The 17122-nt window shown below is 48.1% G+C and overlaps 1 protein-coding gene across 2 annotated transcripts; it reads left to right on the plus strand.

Moving 5' to 3' along the window:
- The first annotated feature begins 748 nt into the window (after positions 1-748).
- On the plus strand, positions 749-16893 carry Kdm8 (lysine demethylase 8). 2 transcript variants are annotated; one of them, XM_028764294.1, is made up of 8 exons: positions 749-902; positions 8038-8538; positions 11041-11207; positions 12391-12523; positions 12926-12970; positions 15306-15455; positions 16326-16418; positions 16499-16893. In XM_028764294.1, exons 2-8 carry the CDS (start codon positions 8047-8049, stop codon positions 16661-16663), a joined length of 1245 nt encoding a protein of 414 aa, XP_028620127.1. In that variant the 5' UTR covers positions 749-902; positions 8038-8046; the 3' UTR covers positions 16664-16893. The 2 variants fall into 2 exon arrangements, 1 of the variants encoding a protein (XP_028620127.1); XR_003710962.1 differs by lacking the exons at positions 16326-16418; positions 16499-16893 and having other exon boundaries at positions 12926-14694; positions 15306-15416.
- The last annotated feature ends 229 nt before the right edge of the window (positions 16894-17122 follow it).

A 17122-nucleotide genomic window follows, 5' to 3' on the forward strand; every position in this document is an offset into this window, starting at 1 on the left:
GAAACAGAAAGGTAGTGTCTTTTTCTCTGTCTGCTGATTCGGCCTATCGTTATCTGTAGTGTTTGAGGATACTCTCCTGCTGTTGAGCTCGAGATTTTATTTATTGCCTTTTAATTCTTTAACATAGAAAACGAGTTGATCAAGACCCCCTAGACTGTATCACTACCACAGCACCCAGAAAATGACTGCTGCACTGGCCTTGAGCAAAACCTCCCACTCATTTTTCCATCTCTACTTAGCAACGTTCCTGAGAACATGAAAACCGAGGAGGGCCGCATCCTGACTCATCCCTGCTGATCAGTAGATGAGTTCACTACGCTTTTCTAGTCACACTCCAAACCCAAGGCTAGCAGATCGATGCAGGGAATCGGTTGCTACTGCTGCTCCAGGTACCTCTGGAGTCAACCGAAAGAGAATGCTCGAAACAGAAAAGTGGTGCTGACTGCCACACCACTCCATACAGCCTGTCTCTGAAAGGAAATCACAGGCCAACTCACAGGAACCAGCCCTGCATGTTGTACTTGTGGGTTCAAATTATATATGACTTCTAAAACCATGTGGCTATTTTTCTTCTACATCGTTTTCCTACTTTGTAAAATAGGGAGAATTCATTATCTGAGTTGGAAGGACTACGTAAAACCGAGAGTAACAAACTGCTTTGCAAGGCACGACCCGGAAAAGGAAGCTCAAGCCGCCCACGTCTTTGACCCGAGGAGGGCGGAGCTGGGCATTGATTGCTCGGCGCTCCTCTAGGCTCCCGTCGCGATCAGCCGAGTCAGAAGTGATCGATGCTCAGTGCAGTCCATGGTAAGGTCAGCACCGATTCTTCGAAGAATCTTCGCGCCGACTGAACCAGTAGTCGCAAGCGACGAAAGACACAAGCCTGTTCAAGCGCCAGAGAGGTAGGTTGGAGCCCCATGGAGCGCGGGCAGCTGAAGTTGTTTAGACTTAGGCAGTGCGGGCCGTGAAGGACGATTTCGCGCAGGCGCCTTTGGAGGCCTGGGCGTCGCTCGAGAAGCCGCATGCGTAGTAGCTGTCTTTCTCCAACAAATGGTTGGAGAAGAAAACCCGGAGTGTTGTGTAAGCTTCTAGGGGTGTCATATTGCGGATGCGTGAAACTGCTGTGCCAATACGCTCGCCTTCTAGACTTTGGTTAGTGGTTCAAGTGTAGGGACAGGTTTAGTGGCGAGACCGGTTCGCATGAGTCGCCTGCGCAGTCTGTCCGAAAGGCATGGCCACGGCTGCATCTCTCCAATCTCCACCCTCGAACCCGCCCAAGTCCGCCTGTCCGCCATAAGCGGAAAGAGGTCCATGGCAACGACCAAAGACTCCCTGGGCGTCAGGGCGTCTTCTGCCGAGGCCACTTAACCAGCCCTCCCATCCAGACTGTGCAAAAGGGCATGAGCAGCTGGGTTTTTGTCGGTATTTTGAGAGAAGCACTGCACATGCTTTCCTAGAAGTTTGTTCATGCTAAGGCCTCCAGCAACCCGCTTGGCAACCAAAACCAGTTTGTGTAATTCGGCCCTTTTCTCGTCTCGTTTGGTTTTGTTGTGAGCAGCTGGAGGATTTAGTTCCTGCTTAGTTAGTTCACTTAGGAAGCCCAGATAGAACCACACAGATTAGATCCTGCACCCTTTAGCTGATATCCTTTCACAAAAAGGGTCGTTTTGTACACCAACAAATGGGCCTTTATTTAAAGACCGTTTAGAATTAAGGCTACAGAGATAAGTTATTTTGTGCAACCTGCACCTGGCCACTGAAAGCAGTGCCTTTTGCCTGACACGTGGACATGGAGCACCAGAAGGCCACTTTGCAAGCAAGGACACAGCCCCTACTACCTTCAAAAGCAAAACAATGGCCAACAAGGTGTCTTTAAGACCTATAACTGTTGCATTGTGGGAGAGAAACTTATAATGGAGCATATGAGGTCATTGAGGCTGGTACATGTGACCTGTGTTTGGGCGAGTATAGGTGTCATTTTACCAGCAATAATCTCCGGTTTTGTTTGTCTAGGCTCTTAAATTTATAGTATCCTGGTTTAGTTGGTGAGTTCCACAGTTAGGTCATCTATACCTGACTATCAGAAGCCTATTTATACAACTCACAATAAACATTTATATGGTACTCTGGGAAATCAGTTTAGAGGCTAGTCTAGGTACATGATGAAAGACTGTTTTATAAACCAATGGTTATTCCCTCCTGTGGCAGGCCTTTTGGTTAATACTGCCTTTTCTAAGAGACAATTCAGTGAGAGGGTTTAGGAAGCCAGGACATACTTAAAGCCAGATTACAGGGCCACTCAGTCTGGTCCCAACTCTGTCAGACTGGGATGTGTCGGAGCACTGGAGGGTTGACTTGAAGCCTAGGCTTGAGGCCATAGAGAAAGGCAATCCAGGCAGTATGCATTAGAAAGCCTACTCAAGCTGCCGGTTGTGTGAAGACTGTTGCTTTGGGCCCACACCAGACCAGCTCCTCTGCAGACATTCTTAGGATCCTACACAATGGACAATTGCTCAATCCTGGAGCTCTTATAAAGAAACCTTGACAAATTGGTTGTAAAACAAAGGCAAAATGTGGTTTCACCTGGTGCGTGGGTTATACCTATTAGCTATGGTTTTAGTTAGGGTTTCCATGGCTATGAAGATATACCATGACCAAGGCAACTCTTATAAAGAATAACATGTACTTGGGGCTGGCCTACACTTTCAGAGGTTCAGTCCATTATCATGGCAGGAAGCATGGCAGAATACAGGCAGACATGGTGCTGGAAGAGCCAAGAGTTCTCCATCTTCATTGAAAGGAAGCCAGGAACAGACTGTCTCCCATGTAGCTAGGAGGAAGGTGTCAAAACCCACCCCCACAGTGACACACTTCCTCCAACAAGACTACACCTCCTAATAGTGCCACTCTCTAGGCCATGCGTATTCAAACCACCACAGCTACTAACCCTGAGTTACCAGTAATGTGTCAGTGTCACGTTAAAGAAAAGCACTTCCCCTTACTGTCACTTAACAAAGAGTGAGTCCAGATTTGAATTCTCTACTTCATGCTCCCTGTGTCTTCTGTCCTCTGTCTTTCTGTTGCATGAGTCTAGATCGGTGGTGTCCACTTGATGAATCTGTTTAGTCCTGTGTCTGTGTGTTGTATGTGTGTCTGTCTGTCTTGTGTGTGACTATCCATCCCTCACAAAGGGCTTCACTCTGTATTTCTTGAACAGTACAGAAAGCATCACAAGGGGAAGAAATATGATACTTTATAGGCATCTTTAACCGAGTCTCACATGAGGTGAAGTTACGGACCAACTCCCACTGAGCCAGACAATAGCAGTCACTGTATTTCAACCAATATCCACAAATGCTGCTTTCAGCTTTTATGGTAGATTGCAGGAAGTTACTTTTAACTTTCAGCAAATGATTCAATGGCATCATCGGATTCAGGGACATGAAAGAGTACCGTACTTAATATGATAGTTCTGCATTAGCTTTGGTTGTTAAAGTTGAATTCATGGGAAGCCCAATACAAGTAAAGTTGATTGATGCAGTCTTCTAAAAGCAAGTTAAACTGTTTGAGTACACAGAAGCATGACAGCCTTAAGTGACCTCAAGGTGTATTATTAACTTTGGCTGTGAGGTCCAGCAAAAATTCCAGTCATTTAGAATATGAGATATTTACCTAATATTGCCCCAGCAAAACATGGCCGTCAGCAATTAACTGTAATTTAAATTGCTTATAATTACTAAGGCTAGCTCATGTGGCTGAGAGGTGATTTACTACAGCCAGTGTGATGCCCTCTCCCAGAAGGTTCTTTCATGTAGTCTACAATAGGAGGCCCTTATCTTCAAGTCCATTGGAAGTAGCAGCTTATAAATGTTGGGTTTCTGGAGCGGCAGGAGACAGAATCTGACATCGATGGATGGGACTATTTATTTCAAACAGTGGAGGACAGATACTCTCCTGTGGGAAAGGGGGTGCCTGCAAGAGGAAAAGCTGGTTGGACCCCTTCATAGAGGCAGGGTGCTAGGCTTAAGGAGAGGAAATGGTTGCAGCTGTGGAAAACTACATGTGGGTCTGCAGTCTCTCTTTGCTGGAATTCTCTGTCTCAAGCAGAACAGATTGTCTTGAAAGACAGGCTGTCTACAAACATTGCTGTCTGGGCTGAGCTGGCTGTGACTTGACTACATCTGGAATGAATTAAACTCCAGTGACTGCATACATTCCTGAGGGGTTCTTCTTAACTAAAGCATTTTAAATGGGAAGACTCACCTTTAATCTGGGCCATACCTTCTGGCATGCCTATATAAAGGACGTGGAAGCAGGAAACTTTTGCTCTTTGCCTGCTTGCCCTCACTCATGGTAGCAAGTTCACTCCTTCACTGGCATTAGAGACTGTTTCTTCAGGATTTGGGCATATACTGAAGACCAGCTGAGACACCTAACCTAGTGTACTGAACAGCTGCTGGATTCTTGGACTTTCTGTTAGTAGATAGCCATTGTTGGACTAGCTAGACCACAGCCTATAACCCACAAATCAATTGATATCTCTCTCTCTCTCTCTCTCTCTCTCTTTCTTTCTCTCTCTCTCTCTCTTTCTCACATACACATTATTTTATCAGTTCTTTTCCTCTAGAGCAACAGTTCTCAATCTGTGGGTCATGATCCCTTTGGGGATCAAATAATCCTTTCACAGGTGTCACGTACCAGATATCTACATTACTATTTATAATAGTAGAAAATTTACAATTATGAAGTATCAACAAAATAATTTTGGGTTAGTATTAGGCACAAACCATACACAAACACCTGTTTTCACAGAGAGATCCTTTATCAAGAAAGAATGTTAAAATGGCTGCTTGTTAAATGACTTGGACATAAAAATAGCAGCAAATGACTTCAAAGGTGTAATTTTTAAGAAGAGAAAAGGGGAGGTCTCTGTTAGAATGGACTAGCATGCTGTGGTATATTTTGATTGGCGTATTAATTAGGTGAACCAAAGGGGGCTTTTGATTGCTGGACTTTAGTACTTTGAAAGCTGGACCTTGGTAGTCAGTCTCAGAAGGAGGAAGTGGCCAAATAAGGGAATAGCTAGCTTCTGGTGGCTCACTTTAGGAATGTGATGTAACAGTTTTTAGCAACCCAGAGGGAATTGGAGAGATCAAGCAAGGCCTGCCAGAGCCATGCTCACCACGCCCAAACTGGCCAGAGTCCCTTCAGGACCTGTTTATCTGAGCCAGGTGTATGTGTGCATGGCTTAGCCAGGTCCTCTATGTTAGAGTCCCTTACAAGGCTATGGTCTGGGCTGAGTTCTCATTCAAAGACTCAGCTGCATAGGGGAAGAAGAGTTAAAGTGACTGCTTTAATAGACCTGTGCCCCTATGCCAGGTTCTGTTGGCAGTAGTCCATATGGACATGGGCAGCTACAGACATAGAACCTCGGCTTCTTGCTCTCTGTTAGCTACAGGCTTCTTTCATCTCTTCGCCATGTAGCCTTTCCAACATGGTGGCATGAGCTAACACATACTAGCTGACTGGTTAGTAGAGAGTCAGTGATGGTGCTAGCCCCAGGCATGTGTGGCCTGACCACAGAAGCAGTGTCCTGTCACTTCCCACTACCACTGCTTTCTTTTTATCTATGTATCTCATTTTATCATGAGCATGGTGTCTGTAAACTGCAGGCTTACACCTGGCAGATCTGGGGGCTGGGATCTGACCAGTCTTGCTGGGCTGAAATCGAGGGATCAACAAAGGCCCCAGGAAAGAATCTATTTCTTTGATTTTTCTCAGTTCCTGTAAGTTGCCCTGAATTCCTCTCAGCTTCTAGTCATCAAAGCCAGCCACTTTGCTTTTCTGTGACCATTCTTCTGAAGTCACAAGTCCTTCCAAATCTGGTGTTAGGCCAAAGCAATCCTTTTAATGTAATACTGAGCCCATCGTGATAATCCAGGATAATCTTCCATCTTAGGTCCCATTCTCAGCCACACTAGGTGACATACCATTCAAAGTTGGGATATGGCCATCTGTAGGGGCTGTCATCTGTTGGGCAGCAGAGACTAACTGCTGTAAGAAGCACCAGCCGCAGACTGCTAAAAGGCTAAGTGCACTTATTTTTGGCTTGGACCATTCCCCTGTGACTCTTCCAGGCTCAGTGGCCTTCCCACAATTCTAGCTTCCTGCCACGTGGAATTTTAATTCCATGGAGTCTGAGAGCCCCCCACTTCCACCTTTAGGGGACCTGTGGGCGGTATCTATGGCCAGGCATTAGTTACTGCATTCATCTCTGTAGCACTTGCTTCTGTCCCACTGAATTACATGGGAACCTTGCCCGACTGGGCCTGGAAGGAGGGAAAGGCTGTCTTTTCTGCCTGCTAGTGATGACACACACTTAATACCAGCACTTGTGAGGCAGAGGCTAGCAGATCTCTGAGTCTGAAGCCAGCGTGGTCTACAGAGTGAATTCCAGGATGGCCAGGGGAAAATATATAAAGGGTGTTTTTTCCTTTTTATTATTTTCTTTTACCCCAACCCAGGGGTGAAACTTCAGTACACAGAAGAACAGGACTCGGCAGAATACATCTGACATCCACTCTTTCTTAGAAATTAAGCTTTAATGGAACACAGCCACCCCTATTTGTTTATTCTGGTTCATGATTGGCAGACTAGTGGCAGCCGAGACTGTGTGGCCAACAAAGCCTAATGTTTCCTATTTGGCCATCTGCATTCTCTGCCAGAAACAGGATGATCCCGTCACTCAACGGCACAGGAGGCTGAGTTATTTCCCACACTATTTGGTGTTGTTGTAAGACTGTCTGACATATACTGGGGGATGAATAAAGAAAGGACGTTCCTTGGCTCACAATTCTGATGGCTGCAGAGTCCCAACAGCTTGGTATAGACATCTAGTGAGGGCTACCCAGCTGTGTCACCACATAGTAGAGAAGTGTGGGGAGAGCACAGATACATGTAAGGACCCAACATGAAGGTGAACCTCACTTTATAACAACCAGCCTTGTAGGAAGGCTTCTGTAAGACCGGCATTGACCCCTCCCACAGCAGTGCCCTTAATGACCTAAACACCTCCCTGGCTTCATGTCTTAAATGCCCCTCCTAAGGCCTAAACTCCCAGCCCATGAACCTTTAGGAATAAATCACATCCAACCTAGCAAATGCCATGGCTGTTAGGATAGAGCTGAGAACACAGAGCAGGACAGATAGCCATGGCTGTCTGCAAGCTGCAGGTCTGTTAGTGTTAGCATGGCGACATTGTCCACATACAACACTCAGGCTAAGCCACCAAGAAGGATTTGTGTTGGCTGATGATTTTAGAGTATCAGCAGGTTGCATGGCCCTGTTGCTCTAGACCTGTGACAGCTCAGTACGTCATTGTGGGAGCTCAAGGCGGAGGATGCCTCTTTACCTTATGGTGACCAAGAAACATAAGGCTGGGGTCATAATGTGTCCAACTGAAGGCCATGGCTCCATGACCTTAGTTTCTCCCCCTAGGCTTCAATTCTTAAAAGGCTACACCACCCCCAAGTACCATGATAGGCTGGGGACTAAGCTTTCAACACGTGGGCCTTTGGGGACACTAAAACTTCTGCACCTGTAGCTTTAGGCTCTTGGGAAACCAAAATGGATATGCCACAGCCCAGCCTCAGAGAGGCAGACCACACACATGTGCTTGCAGACATATTTTGTGACAAGTGCTATAAGAAGAGCCCAAGGGCTGTGGACACACCAACACTGAGGAGAGTGTCCTCAGACTTCACATAGATCATTCAGGATGGGCCTGAAAGGTTGGGTAGGAGTTTGTCAGGCAGAGGAGGCATGTTGGAATCATTCTAGATGAAGACAGCACTCATTTCTCTGAAAAGATATCTATCCAGAGTCTACTTAGTGCCAGGCACTGTACAGGTCCTGAACACAGCAGCCACCCCACAGGAAGGGCCTGCACCAGCAAGGCAGCAAAGACCTTGTCGGAAAGCACTGATGTGAGTACAAGGGCTGTGCGTGGTCTCTGATTTCCTGTCTTGTTCCTCTAAGGTACTGATCATGTCAGAGGACACTACAGAGCACCTGGTGGGGTCCAGCACCCTCTGGACAGACCTCAGGGTTCTCCTGCCTAACACTGAGGAGGAGCTGAAGCTGGACCTCGGTGAGAAGGTGGACAGGAGCATAGCTTCGTTGCTACAGCAGGCTGTGGGTCTATTCTATGCAGGCCATTGGCAGGAGTGTCTGCAGGCCAGCGAGGCCGTTTTGGACTACTCCTGGGAAAAGCTCAACATTGGTCCCTGGGAAGATGTAGACAAGGAATGGCGCCGAGTTTATTCCTTTGGCTGCCTCCTGAAGGCCCTGTGCCTGTGCCAGGCATCACAGAAGGCCAGTGCTGTGACTGAAGCACTACGGGTGTGTGACATGGGCCTGTTGATGGGGGCAGCCATCCTTGAGGACATTCTTCTCAAAGTTATTGCAGTCCTCCAGACACACCTGCTCCCTAGGAAGCAGCCTGCCTGTGGCCCCCACCAGGATCAGCCTGCTACCAAGGTGAGTCACCATTGAAAGCTGAACCATCCAGCAGCCCAGCCCATATTCTAGAAGAATCCAGTCCTCTCCCAGGGTACAGTCTCTGCTGAAAAGAGCATTATGAAGATTTGAGTAATTAGCAGCTGCAAAGGCAAGTCCCCTTTATAGAGGAGGAGGGAGCAGCTTCCTTAATCTAAGAGAGGCAGTTCTGAAGGAAATCCAGCACTCAATTCCCATGCTATACACTACTGATCAGACAGGGGCCCTTCGCTGTCCCTTGGGGCCTTACTGGAAGAGGGTATTGATTTAACAACTTAACTGAGCATCTGCAGCACTGTTGAGCCAGGGACCAGTGTTCTCACCACCTACTCTCAGAGAGATATCTCAGCTAGCTGACTGAGGTTCAAGGGGCCGGTGTGTTCTGTCCCTCTAGTCCTCATGGAGATTGGCCATGGTATTTAAGTGTCCCAGAGCAAAGGCTGCAGATACATAGTCCTCACCCAGCTTCCACTGGGTGAGACAGAGACCAATTCTCATCTGTGGATTGTCAGATAAATCCTGAGCCTCAGAGAGGAAGGGCTGGGGCTGTGCTGGATGCCAGCCATGGAATTCCGGACTGTTTCGTACGGATTCCTCAGTGCTTTCTTGCAGTTTTAAAATGTCCTGTTGAGTGTGACTTACAAATAAGATGGATGTCATTAGCACTTAAGTATGACCATAGTAGGAAGAGATCAACAAGCCAGGAAGAAAGGCAGGGCAGAACCTTTCACATGAGGAGTTGGAGGGGTCAGCAGGGAAAAGCTGAAGCCTGGACAGAAAACCAGTCCTGAAGACATAGAGCCTTAGTGAAATGTGCCTGGCCTCGACTTTGCCAAACAAAGAGAAGCTGGGCATGATAGCACACATCTGTAATCCCAGCCCCGGGAGGCAGAGGCACAGGATGGGGAGTTTGAGGCCAGCCAGATCTATAGTGAGAGTTCATCCGGTCCAGCAGGGGTTGGGGGGTGGTGAATAAATAATAATAATAAGTTACAAGTTAAGAGAGAAGCAGACAGCTCTGGAGACTACCATCAGCCATTGTTTATGTGATGCTTGGTGACAGACACTAAAGATATGTGGGGCTGCAGGGTAGTGTGCTGCTTCACACGTTAGAGAGAATAGTCTACAGTTCAAGAGACAAACTTGTCACCTTTAACCTAAGGGCACACACCTCCATCTTCCCATCAGTGTGTCCCAAGGGGATATAACAGTGGACTCCTGCCCATTGTGGTCCTCACTGGAGTAGGGGGCAGGATGCATAGCCAAAGAGGAGAGCACAGGCTCTTCTGTCAGCCTGCCTGGCTCAGTTCCCATGCTACACCCTACTGATCAGACAGGGACCATTCTCTGTCCCTCGGGACCTTACTAGAAGAGGGTATTGATTTAACAACTTAACTGAGCATGTATACAGAATATCACCCCCTTCACCCCCACACCTTGTGTTCCTATAAGGCTCTAGAAGAATCCTGTCTTGCTAGAGGAGGGGTGCAGGCTTCTGTGAGGGGCTGTACACACAAGGCCGATGTTGAATGGGGACAGTATAAAGGAAGCAGGGACAAGAGAGGCCACCCAGTGGTCCTGGGTACCACATGTGGGTACTGTTGTCACCACCAGTTCACAGAAGAGGAAGTGGAGGCTCAGGCATGGTAAGTGACCTACCTGCTCAGCTTACCCAAGGGAACTGGATGAGTAAAGTACAGTGTAGCCATTGTGTGACACTGCAAAGACTGAATGGCCGTGTGGAAGCTGCCTAGGACACAGTGCTTAGATGCCAGGCAGAGCTACTCACTCTTCAGGACTGCTGTCATTTGCAGTGCTCTAAGATTGTGAGATAGCAAAGGAAAAAGGGACCTTGAGTTCATGAAAGCAAAAGGTGTAGAAATGTTATCTACTGCTGGGTATAGTGGATACTCTGGAATCTGAGGCAGGGGGATTCTGGGTTCCTGGTTATTCCACACTTTCCTACTGAGATCCTGTCTCAAAAACACAAAAAAATAGCTCCATGTAATGGTGAACACCCTTACCCTTTGCACTTGGGAGACAGAGGCAGGTGATGTCTGTGAGTTTGAAGCCTGCTAGACATGTTAAGACACTGTCTCAAAAACAAAACAAAGCTTGGGACTGAAGGGATAGCTCAGACGAACTGGCCACCGATGTAGGAGCACTGGATTTTGATCCCTAGGACCATGTAAAAACTTGGCATTGTGGCATGTTCTTGTCATCCCATAGCTGGGGAAGTGGAGTTAGGTGGATCCCAGGGCCTTGCTGGTCAACCAGCCTTGCTAGAGTCAGTGAGCCCCAGGCCAAGGAGAAAACCCCATCTCAGTAAGGTGGACGTGCATGATACGTAGTGACTGCCAAGGCTATCTGCCACACACATGTGCACACAAATAACTGCCTCTGCTGTTAACACTACCCAGACATCCTGCCACTGACCCAGATTCCTGAGACAGTTACCATCATCTTTGTTTGGATTCTAAACAGAAGGCAAATTGTGATGCCAGCTCAGCTCCCGATGTGACGTTAGAGCAGGCAGTGCCCAGGCTTCGCTGCCCACCTCTGCAGTACTTCAAGAAGCACTTTCTAGTTCCTGGGAGGCCTGTGATCTTGGAAGGTGTGGCTGACCACTGGCCATGCATGAAGAAGTGGAGGTGAGTAGCCACCATATGGAACTGAGGTCCTTCCTCCTGAGTGTCCCCAGGACTCCTCAAACGTCTCTTTTGGCCACTCATAAGTCACTGCCCCAGACCAACTTCAAAACCCCTTGATTGATGACAGAGGATTAATGAAGACTCTGAAGTGGGGTACCCTGTGGCTGGCAAGATGGCTGTGAAAGCGTATTGTCAGGAGTTAAAACCCCAGGACCCCCGAGAAGCACAAAGTTGTCTTCTGGCCTCACACAGGACAGTCACGTCTCCTTTCCTGCACATGGAATATTTTTTAAATGAACATTTAATGGGCCATCCTGAGTGTGTGCAGTGGTCTAAGCTGTCACTGACTCACTCAACCTGAGCATAGCCTTGCAATTGCCTGAGTAACAGACTCAGAGAGACATTAGGTGTTCATGCAAGATCTTAGAGATCCCCCAGCGCTTCCTTCTCTGGGCCCTGAGGCCATGACTGCCTTCACCCAGGAGACAGTTCCTGCTAGGATTCAGAGAGGCCACATTAACGCTTCCTGTAAGGGTTGGAGAATCCTGACATTTCAGCATCCACAGGGGCCATGTAAACGTACCCTGGACATTCTGGGAAACAGCTGTCGCTCATGAGGGTGGGCTGAGTCAGGTTGGCCTGTTGTGAGTTTGTGGAGGAAGTAGCCCCTGAGACTCCAGTGAGGAAGAATTGTGGGAGCCACAGCAGAGCAGTCATGCTCCAAATGGGGGCAGGTACTGGCATCACCTCCTTTAACAGATGGGGAACAGGGATTCAGAAAGGTTAACTCACTCAAGAATCCTGACTCACCCCAGCTATCAGAGTTCAGAGCCTGCACTCCTCACCCCATACTGCCTTCCACCTGTCCCAAGGTTTCTCAGCAGTGACAGAGGAAAGTGAAGAGTCAGCAGGATTGTGGATGACAGAGGTGGTCAGGGCAGTCTGTGTGACAGGCTGAGCCTGAGGGTCGGGCATGGTGAGGTCAGCCATCCAGATCCATATGCAAAGCCGCCTCAGCTGTGAGATCTCAGGCAGGCAGCCTCACCTTTCTATTGTGAGAACCTGTCAGGAGAGTGAGGGCAAGTGTCCTCCTCATGAGGTTTTGCATGAAAAGAACAGAGGAAACCATTCGTAGATGTCAGCAGCAGTGATGCATGCTGACACTCTGGCGATGTTCTTGTAGTCTGCAGTACATCCAGGAGATCGCTGGCTGCCGCACTGTCCCCGTGGAAGTGGGTTCAAGGTACACAGATGAAGACTGGACCCAGATTCTCATGACAGTCAATGAGTTCATCCACAAATACATCCTGAGCAAGGTATATGCAAGTTACTATTTAACAGATGTTTAGTGTGACTGAACTTAAAGGTATGTCATGTATATCTCAGCATGATTTTTAAAACAACTTCCAGTGAAGAGCAGCAGCACTTGGCTCTGTGCTACACCTGCATTGTTTTCTTAAAGGAGAAGCTGCAGGGGCTAGTGGCTCAGTTAGACAGAGCAGAGCTGCATCCCGGGCCCTAAGTCTTCTGCCCTTCAGCTCTATCCTGCCTGGGAGGTCACTGATTACATCAGACCCCAGGTTGGGGAAGGGACCACTTGGGACAGTGGTGGGTGGGGCCAGGGCCAGGACTCAGCATCCAACTACACAACAGGGCCATCAAGAGATGCCTGACACAAACTAACTGATGGTCACCTCTGCTTTCCTCCTCTGCGTCAGACAAAGGATGTCGGGTACCTTGCTCAGCACCAGCTGTTCGACCAGGTGAGTCTGAGACCATGTTCCTGCCCTGCTCCTCTGCTCCCAGTAAGCACACACGGCTATCTTCTGGTGTTACCCTTTGGAGCGAGGGATCCCCCTGATTACCAAAGGCAGCAGTGGAGCAAATTGAACTGCCAGGCTGGAGAGATTGAGTATGCTGAGACTGGGGGCCCAGTTTGGATCAGGATGACCTACCAAAGACTTAAAGGTGCAGCTTGGCTGAACTGGAGTAGGATTGGGTGGGAGACTATTTCCATTAAGAAACTCCCCAGCACCAAAGCTTTAGGAAAGTGTGGAGACCACCAGCCAGGAGGTTACACAAGAGTGGGAGAGCCAGGTGGTAGAGGCCTGAAATGTCATACAGGACTCTGGATTTAATCAGGAAACGATGGAGGCCTGTGAGGTCCCTGATGAGCAAGAAGGCTCCCTGGAGATCTCCAGCAGTATAAGAAATAAATGCAAGGTTTCTGAACAGAGCAGATACTGCTGCCTCCTCTCCCAGAGCAGGCCCTTAAGAGCAGATTACTAGGCCTGCCCCTCCTGGTGTTAGCCCACTGCCACCCAACACATCATCTGCATGTATGACCATCATGTGAGAAAACAGACTCTATGCATCAGCAGCTAGACTGCCTTTCCATGTTGAGCTACCTGTACCTGGGTGTGGTGCACACACCTTGAATCTAAGCACTTGGGAGGCTGAGCTGCATAAGGAATCCTTCCAAGCTGTCTGGTTAAGATACTGAGACAGTGCAGAGGGCTCATCCTGGGGATGGCCCTACCTGCTTATCTGGAGCCTTGGCCAGGGATAGAAGGCAAAGCTGCTGTTATCTTTAGGGTGAGTCAGAAGTGTGTAAGGCTATTTCAGGCAGATTATACTGTCTGTCCCTCAGCACTAGTTTTTCTCTGCTGTTCAGAGCACCTCAAGGAGGAGTTTGAGCAGCCATGTATCTTGGGGACTGGACACAGGCTCTTTTCTAGGACCTCTGTGTCTATAGGAAGCTTAAACTACTGACAGGTGCTTGCCAGGAACCTTACACTGACATTCCTCCCAGTGTGGTGTCTTGGAAGCCTCTGGCCACTGCCTTGGGCTTGGCAGTAGTCACATCTCTGGAGCATGTGTTTTCTGAGGGTCTCTGAATCCTTAGTCAAGGATTTTGATATACAGCCAACCAATCACCCTTTACAATTCCTGATGACATCATCAGGAACCAATCAGAGTGATGCTCAGCATCCAGGAGCAAGGCTTGGTCCCATTCAATCAAAGCAGTAATTTGGTATGCTCGGAGCCTGGGGTTCTAGCCACATTGGAGATTGTGGACTACCCAGTTCTGCTCAATTGCTAATAAGACCCTTCCTCACCACTAATTTGCTCTGAATGCCCGCTTTAGTCCCCTGGTGGCTAGGAAATGTACTCAACTTGGTCCTAGGGCTCTCTTTTCTGGCTTCTGAACACTGTTCAATAAACTCCTTTCTTCTCAGAGTAAGTTTAGTAGGAAGCCTACTTTGCCAGTCTTTGTAATAATTTATTTAAAATATACCAGTTGCAATTTCCTTACTGGTAGTAACTTTTTGAAAATTATCCTCCAGAGATCTGATAAATATCCAGTACATTGGACTTTTGAGGATTATTTGTTTTTGAAATAAGATCTCACTGTGTCACCCATGCTTACATCCTGGGTCATGCTTGTCATACTCCTGTCTCAGCTTGCCAAGTGCTGAAATTGCAGGTATGCACCAACAAGCCCAACACCTGTGGGTTTTTTTTTTTGTTGTTGTTCTGTTTGTTTTGTTTTTTGGGGGGGTTGTTTGTTGTTGTGTTTCTTGGTAATGGTGGTGGTAACTTAACTCTTGCCTGGTATGGTGACTAATGTCTTAATGCAAGCAGAGGCAGATGGAGTTCTGTGAGTTCAAGGCCACCCTAATCTACATGGTGAGATCCAGACCAGACAGAGCTATAAAGTGAGCCCATCTCAAAACAAAAGAAAATATTACTCATCAGTAAATTACAGCATTTTGTCTTTAAAAAAAAAAAGTATAAAGCAACAATACCAGGTTTCTAAAAAGAAAATATCTATGTGATGTAGAAACAAATATGAAGCAAGATTATAATTCATCTCTATTATTTCTAACTATGAACTTGAGCTAGGTAGGATGGCACATATGTGCTCTATCTGCACTTGGGAGGCTGAAGGAAGAGGATGAGAAATAGAAAAACTGTCTGAAAAACTAAAGAAGTGCATCTAGGAGTGCGTGTATTTATCTGTCAAGCAATCAGATATCAGCAGGGCCCTGGCTGGCATACCTAGACCTAGCCTCTGCTTTCTGCTGCTACCCTCAGATCCCAGAGTTGAAGCAGGACATCAGCATCCCGGATTACTGTTGCCTGGGCAATGGAGAAGAGGAAGAGATCACTATCAATGCCTGGTTTGGTCCCCAAGGCACCGTCTCCCCACTCCATCAGGACCCCCAGCAGAACTTACTGGTCCAGGTAGGAGTTGCTGCCAGACAGGAGCTGAGTAAGGAGCTTGTGATGGTAATAACCATAATCCTAGCACTTGGAAGATTCAAGGCCATCCTCTGCACATAGCCAGTACAAGACAAGCCTGGGTGACATGACACCTAGTCACAAAAGGGAGGGAGGGGGAGATGGAAAGGGAGGGGAAAGGATATAGACAGAAAAACAAAACAGTCCTGTGGCCCTGGGATTGGGCTTCTTCCAGGTCAAGGCTGCATCCAAGTGGGATTTCTCCGGGGCCAGAAAGCTCTTGGTTGGAGGCCTAGCACATTCTAGCACCTGCTAACCTCTCCTACTCTCACTGCCAGCTTGCACCTGTGGATAAGGGCTTCCAGCCACTGATAAGATGTTTCCAGAGACTCAGTCGGGTTTGTCTCAAGGGAACCAGCACATACCCACTGCTGTAAAATCTTGTTACTGGCCCAACTGCTAGAAACTTAGTAAATGAGAGCATTCTTGAAGAGCACTGGCCAGCCCTGCTAGGCAGCTCAGTAGCAGCCAAGAGCCAGGTCCAGAGAGCCTGCTGCCTGGCATAGTACAGCTGCCACCTTAGTCAACTTGGGCAGTTCACTTACCTCTGTGCCACAAATCCTCACAGCCGAGGGGAAGAGGAAACCCCTGAGATGAAGCCAGGCCAACACTCAGTGCTGGGCTGAGCTTAGCTACACGTCAACACTGATCTTTAAGGTACCTGAAGGTGAGCACTCTCAGAATCTCAGAGCATGTGGTGTAGCAAGGCAACAGCAGATAGACCACAGAAAGGCCTGGATGGACAGGTCCACAGGCCTGCAGTCAGTGGGTCCCACAGTTCACCACCTGAAGCTAGTGGGCCTTCTCTCCCAGGTGTTCGGAAGGAAGTACATCCGGCTGTATTCTCCGCAAGATTCTGAGGCAGTGTACCCTTACGAGACACCCATTCTTCATAACACCAGCCAGGTAGGTAACACAGGAAATCAGGGTGACATGGTGCCTTCTGTCTGTACAGACTAGCAGATGACTTCTGTTGCTTTCTGCAGGTTGATGTGGAAAACCCCGACTTTGAGAAGTTCCCCAAGTTTGCTGAGGTCCCATTCCTGTCCTGCATTCTGTCCCCAGGAGACACCCTCTTTATACCTGCTAAGTACTGGCATTACGTGCGCTCCCTGGACCTAAGCTTCTCTGTCAGCTTCTGGTGGTCATAGCCAGGGCCAGCGTGGAAAGGAATCTCCAGGAAGACACCTTACCCAAAGGCAGTAAACCCAGTGACAGTGTGGGCTCTGGATGCTGCTAGACTCCAGCAGTCCTCCCCCACCCCCCAACCAGTATCTGTTAAGATATGTGGGGCAGAGCTATTGTGTGTACCCACGTGTGTAGGGCAGAGCTGCTATATGTACCTAAGCTATCGAGATTATAGATGCTTCTTTCCTCCTAACTGCTGGACTGAGTATCTTCCTTGCTGCTGGGGTATCCAAGTGCTGCTGGCAAGCTGCTCAGAGGAGGCAGAACACAGTCTGTAATAGGGGTCCCCGGTCCATGTTTTCTTGGGAGTATTTTCTCAGGTGTGAAACAGCAGGGTCTGGGGTGGTTGCTGTGGTCTCCAGTCTTTTCTGTGTACCCAGGTGTTGCCACTGGCTTACCACTAGCAGTTGGAAACAGGTCCT

Source organism: Grammomys surdaster, unplaced genomic scaffold (assembly GCF_004785775.1).
Source record: "Grammomys surdaster isolate TR1022 unplaced genomic scaffold, NIH_TR_1.0 142, whole genome shotgun sequence".
Lineage (NCBI taxonomy): Eukaryota > Metazoa > Chordata > Mammalia > Rodentia > Muridae > Grammomys > Grammomys surdaster.

Coding starts and splice junctions, on each gene's coding strand:
- Kdm8 (XM_028764294.1), top strand. CDS start 8,047: ATGTCAGAGGACACTACAGAGCACCTGGTGGGGTCCAGCACCCTCTGG. Junction 15,456..16,325: donor AGCAGAACTTACTGGTCCAG/GTAGGAGTTGCT, acceptor CTTCTCTCCCAG/GTGTTCGGAAGGAAGTACAT. Junction 16,419..16,498: donor TTCTTCATAACACCAGCCAG/GTAGGTAACACA, acceptor TGCTTTCTGCAG/GTTGATGTGGAAAACCCCGA.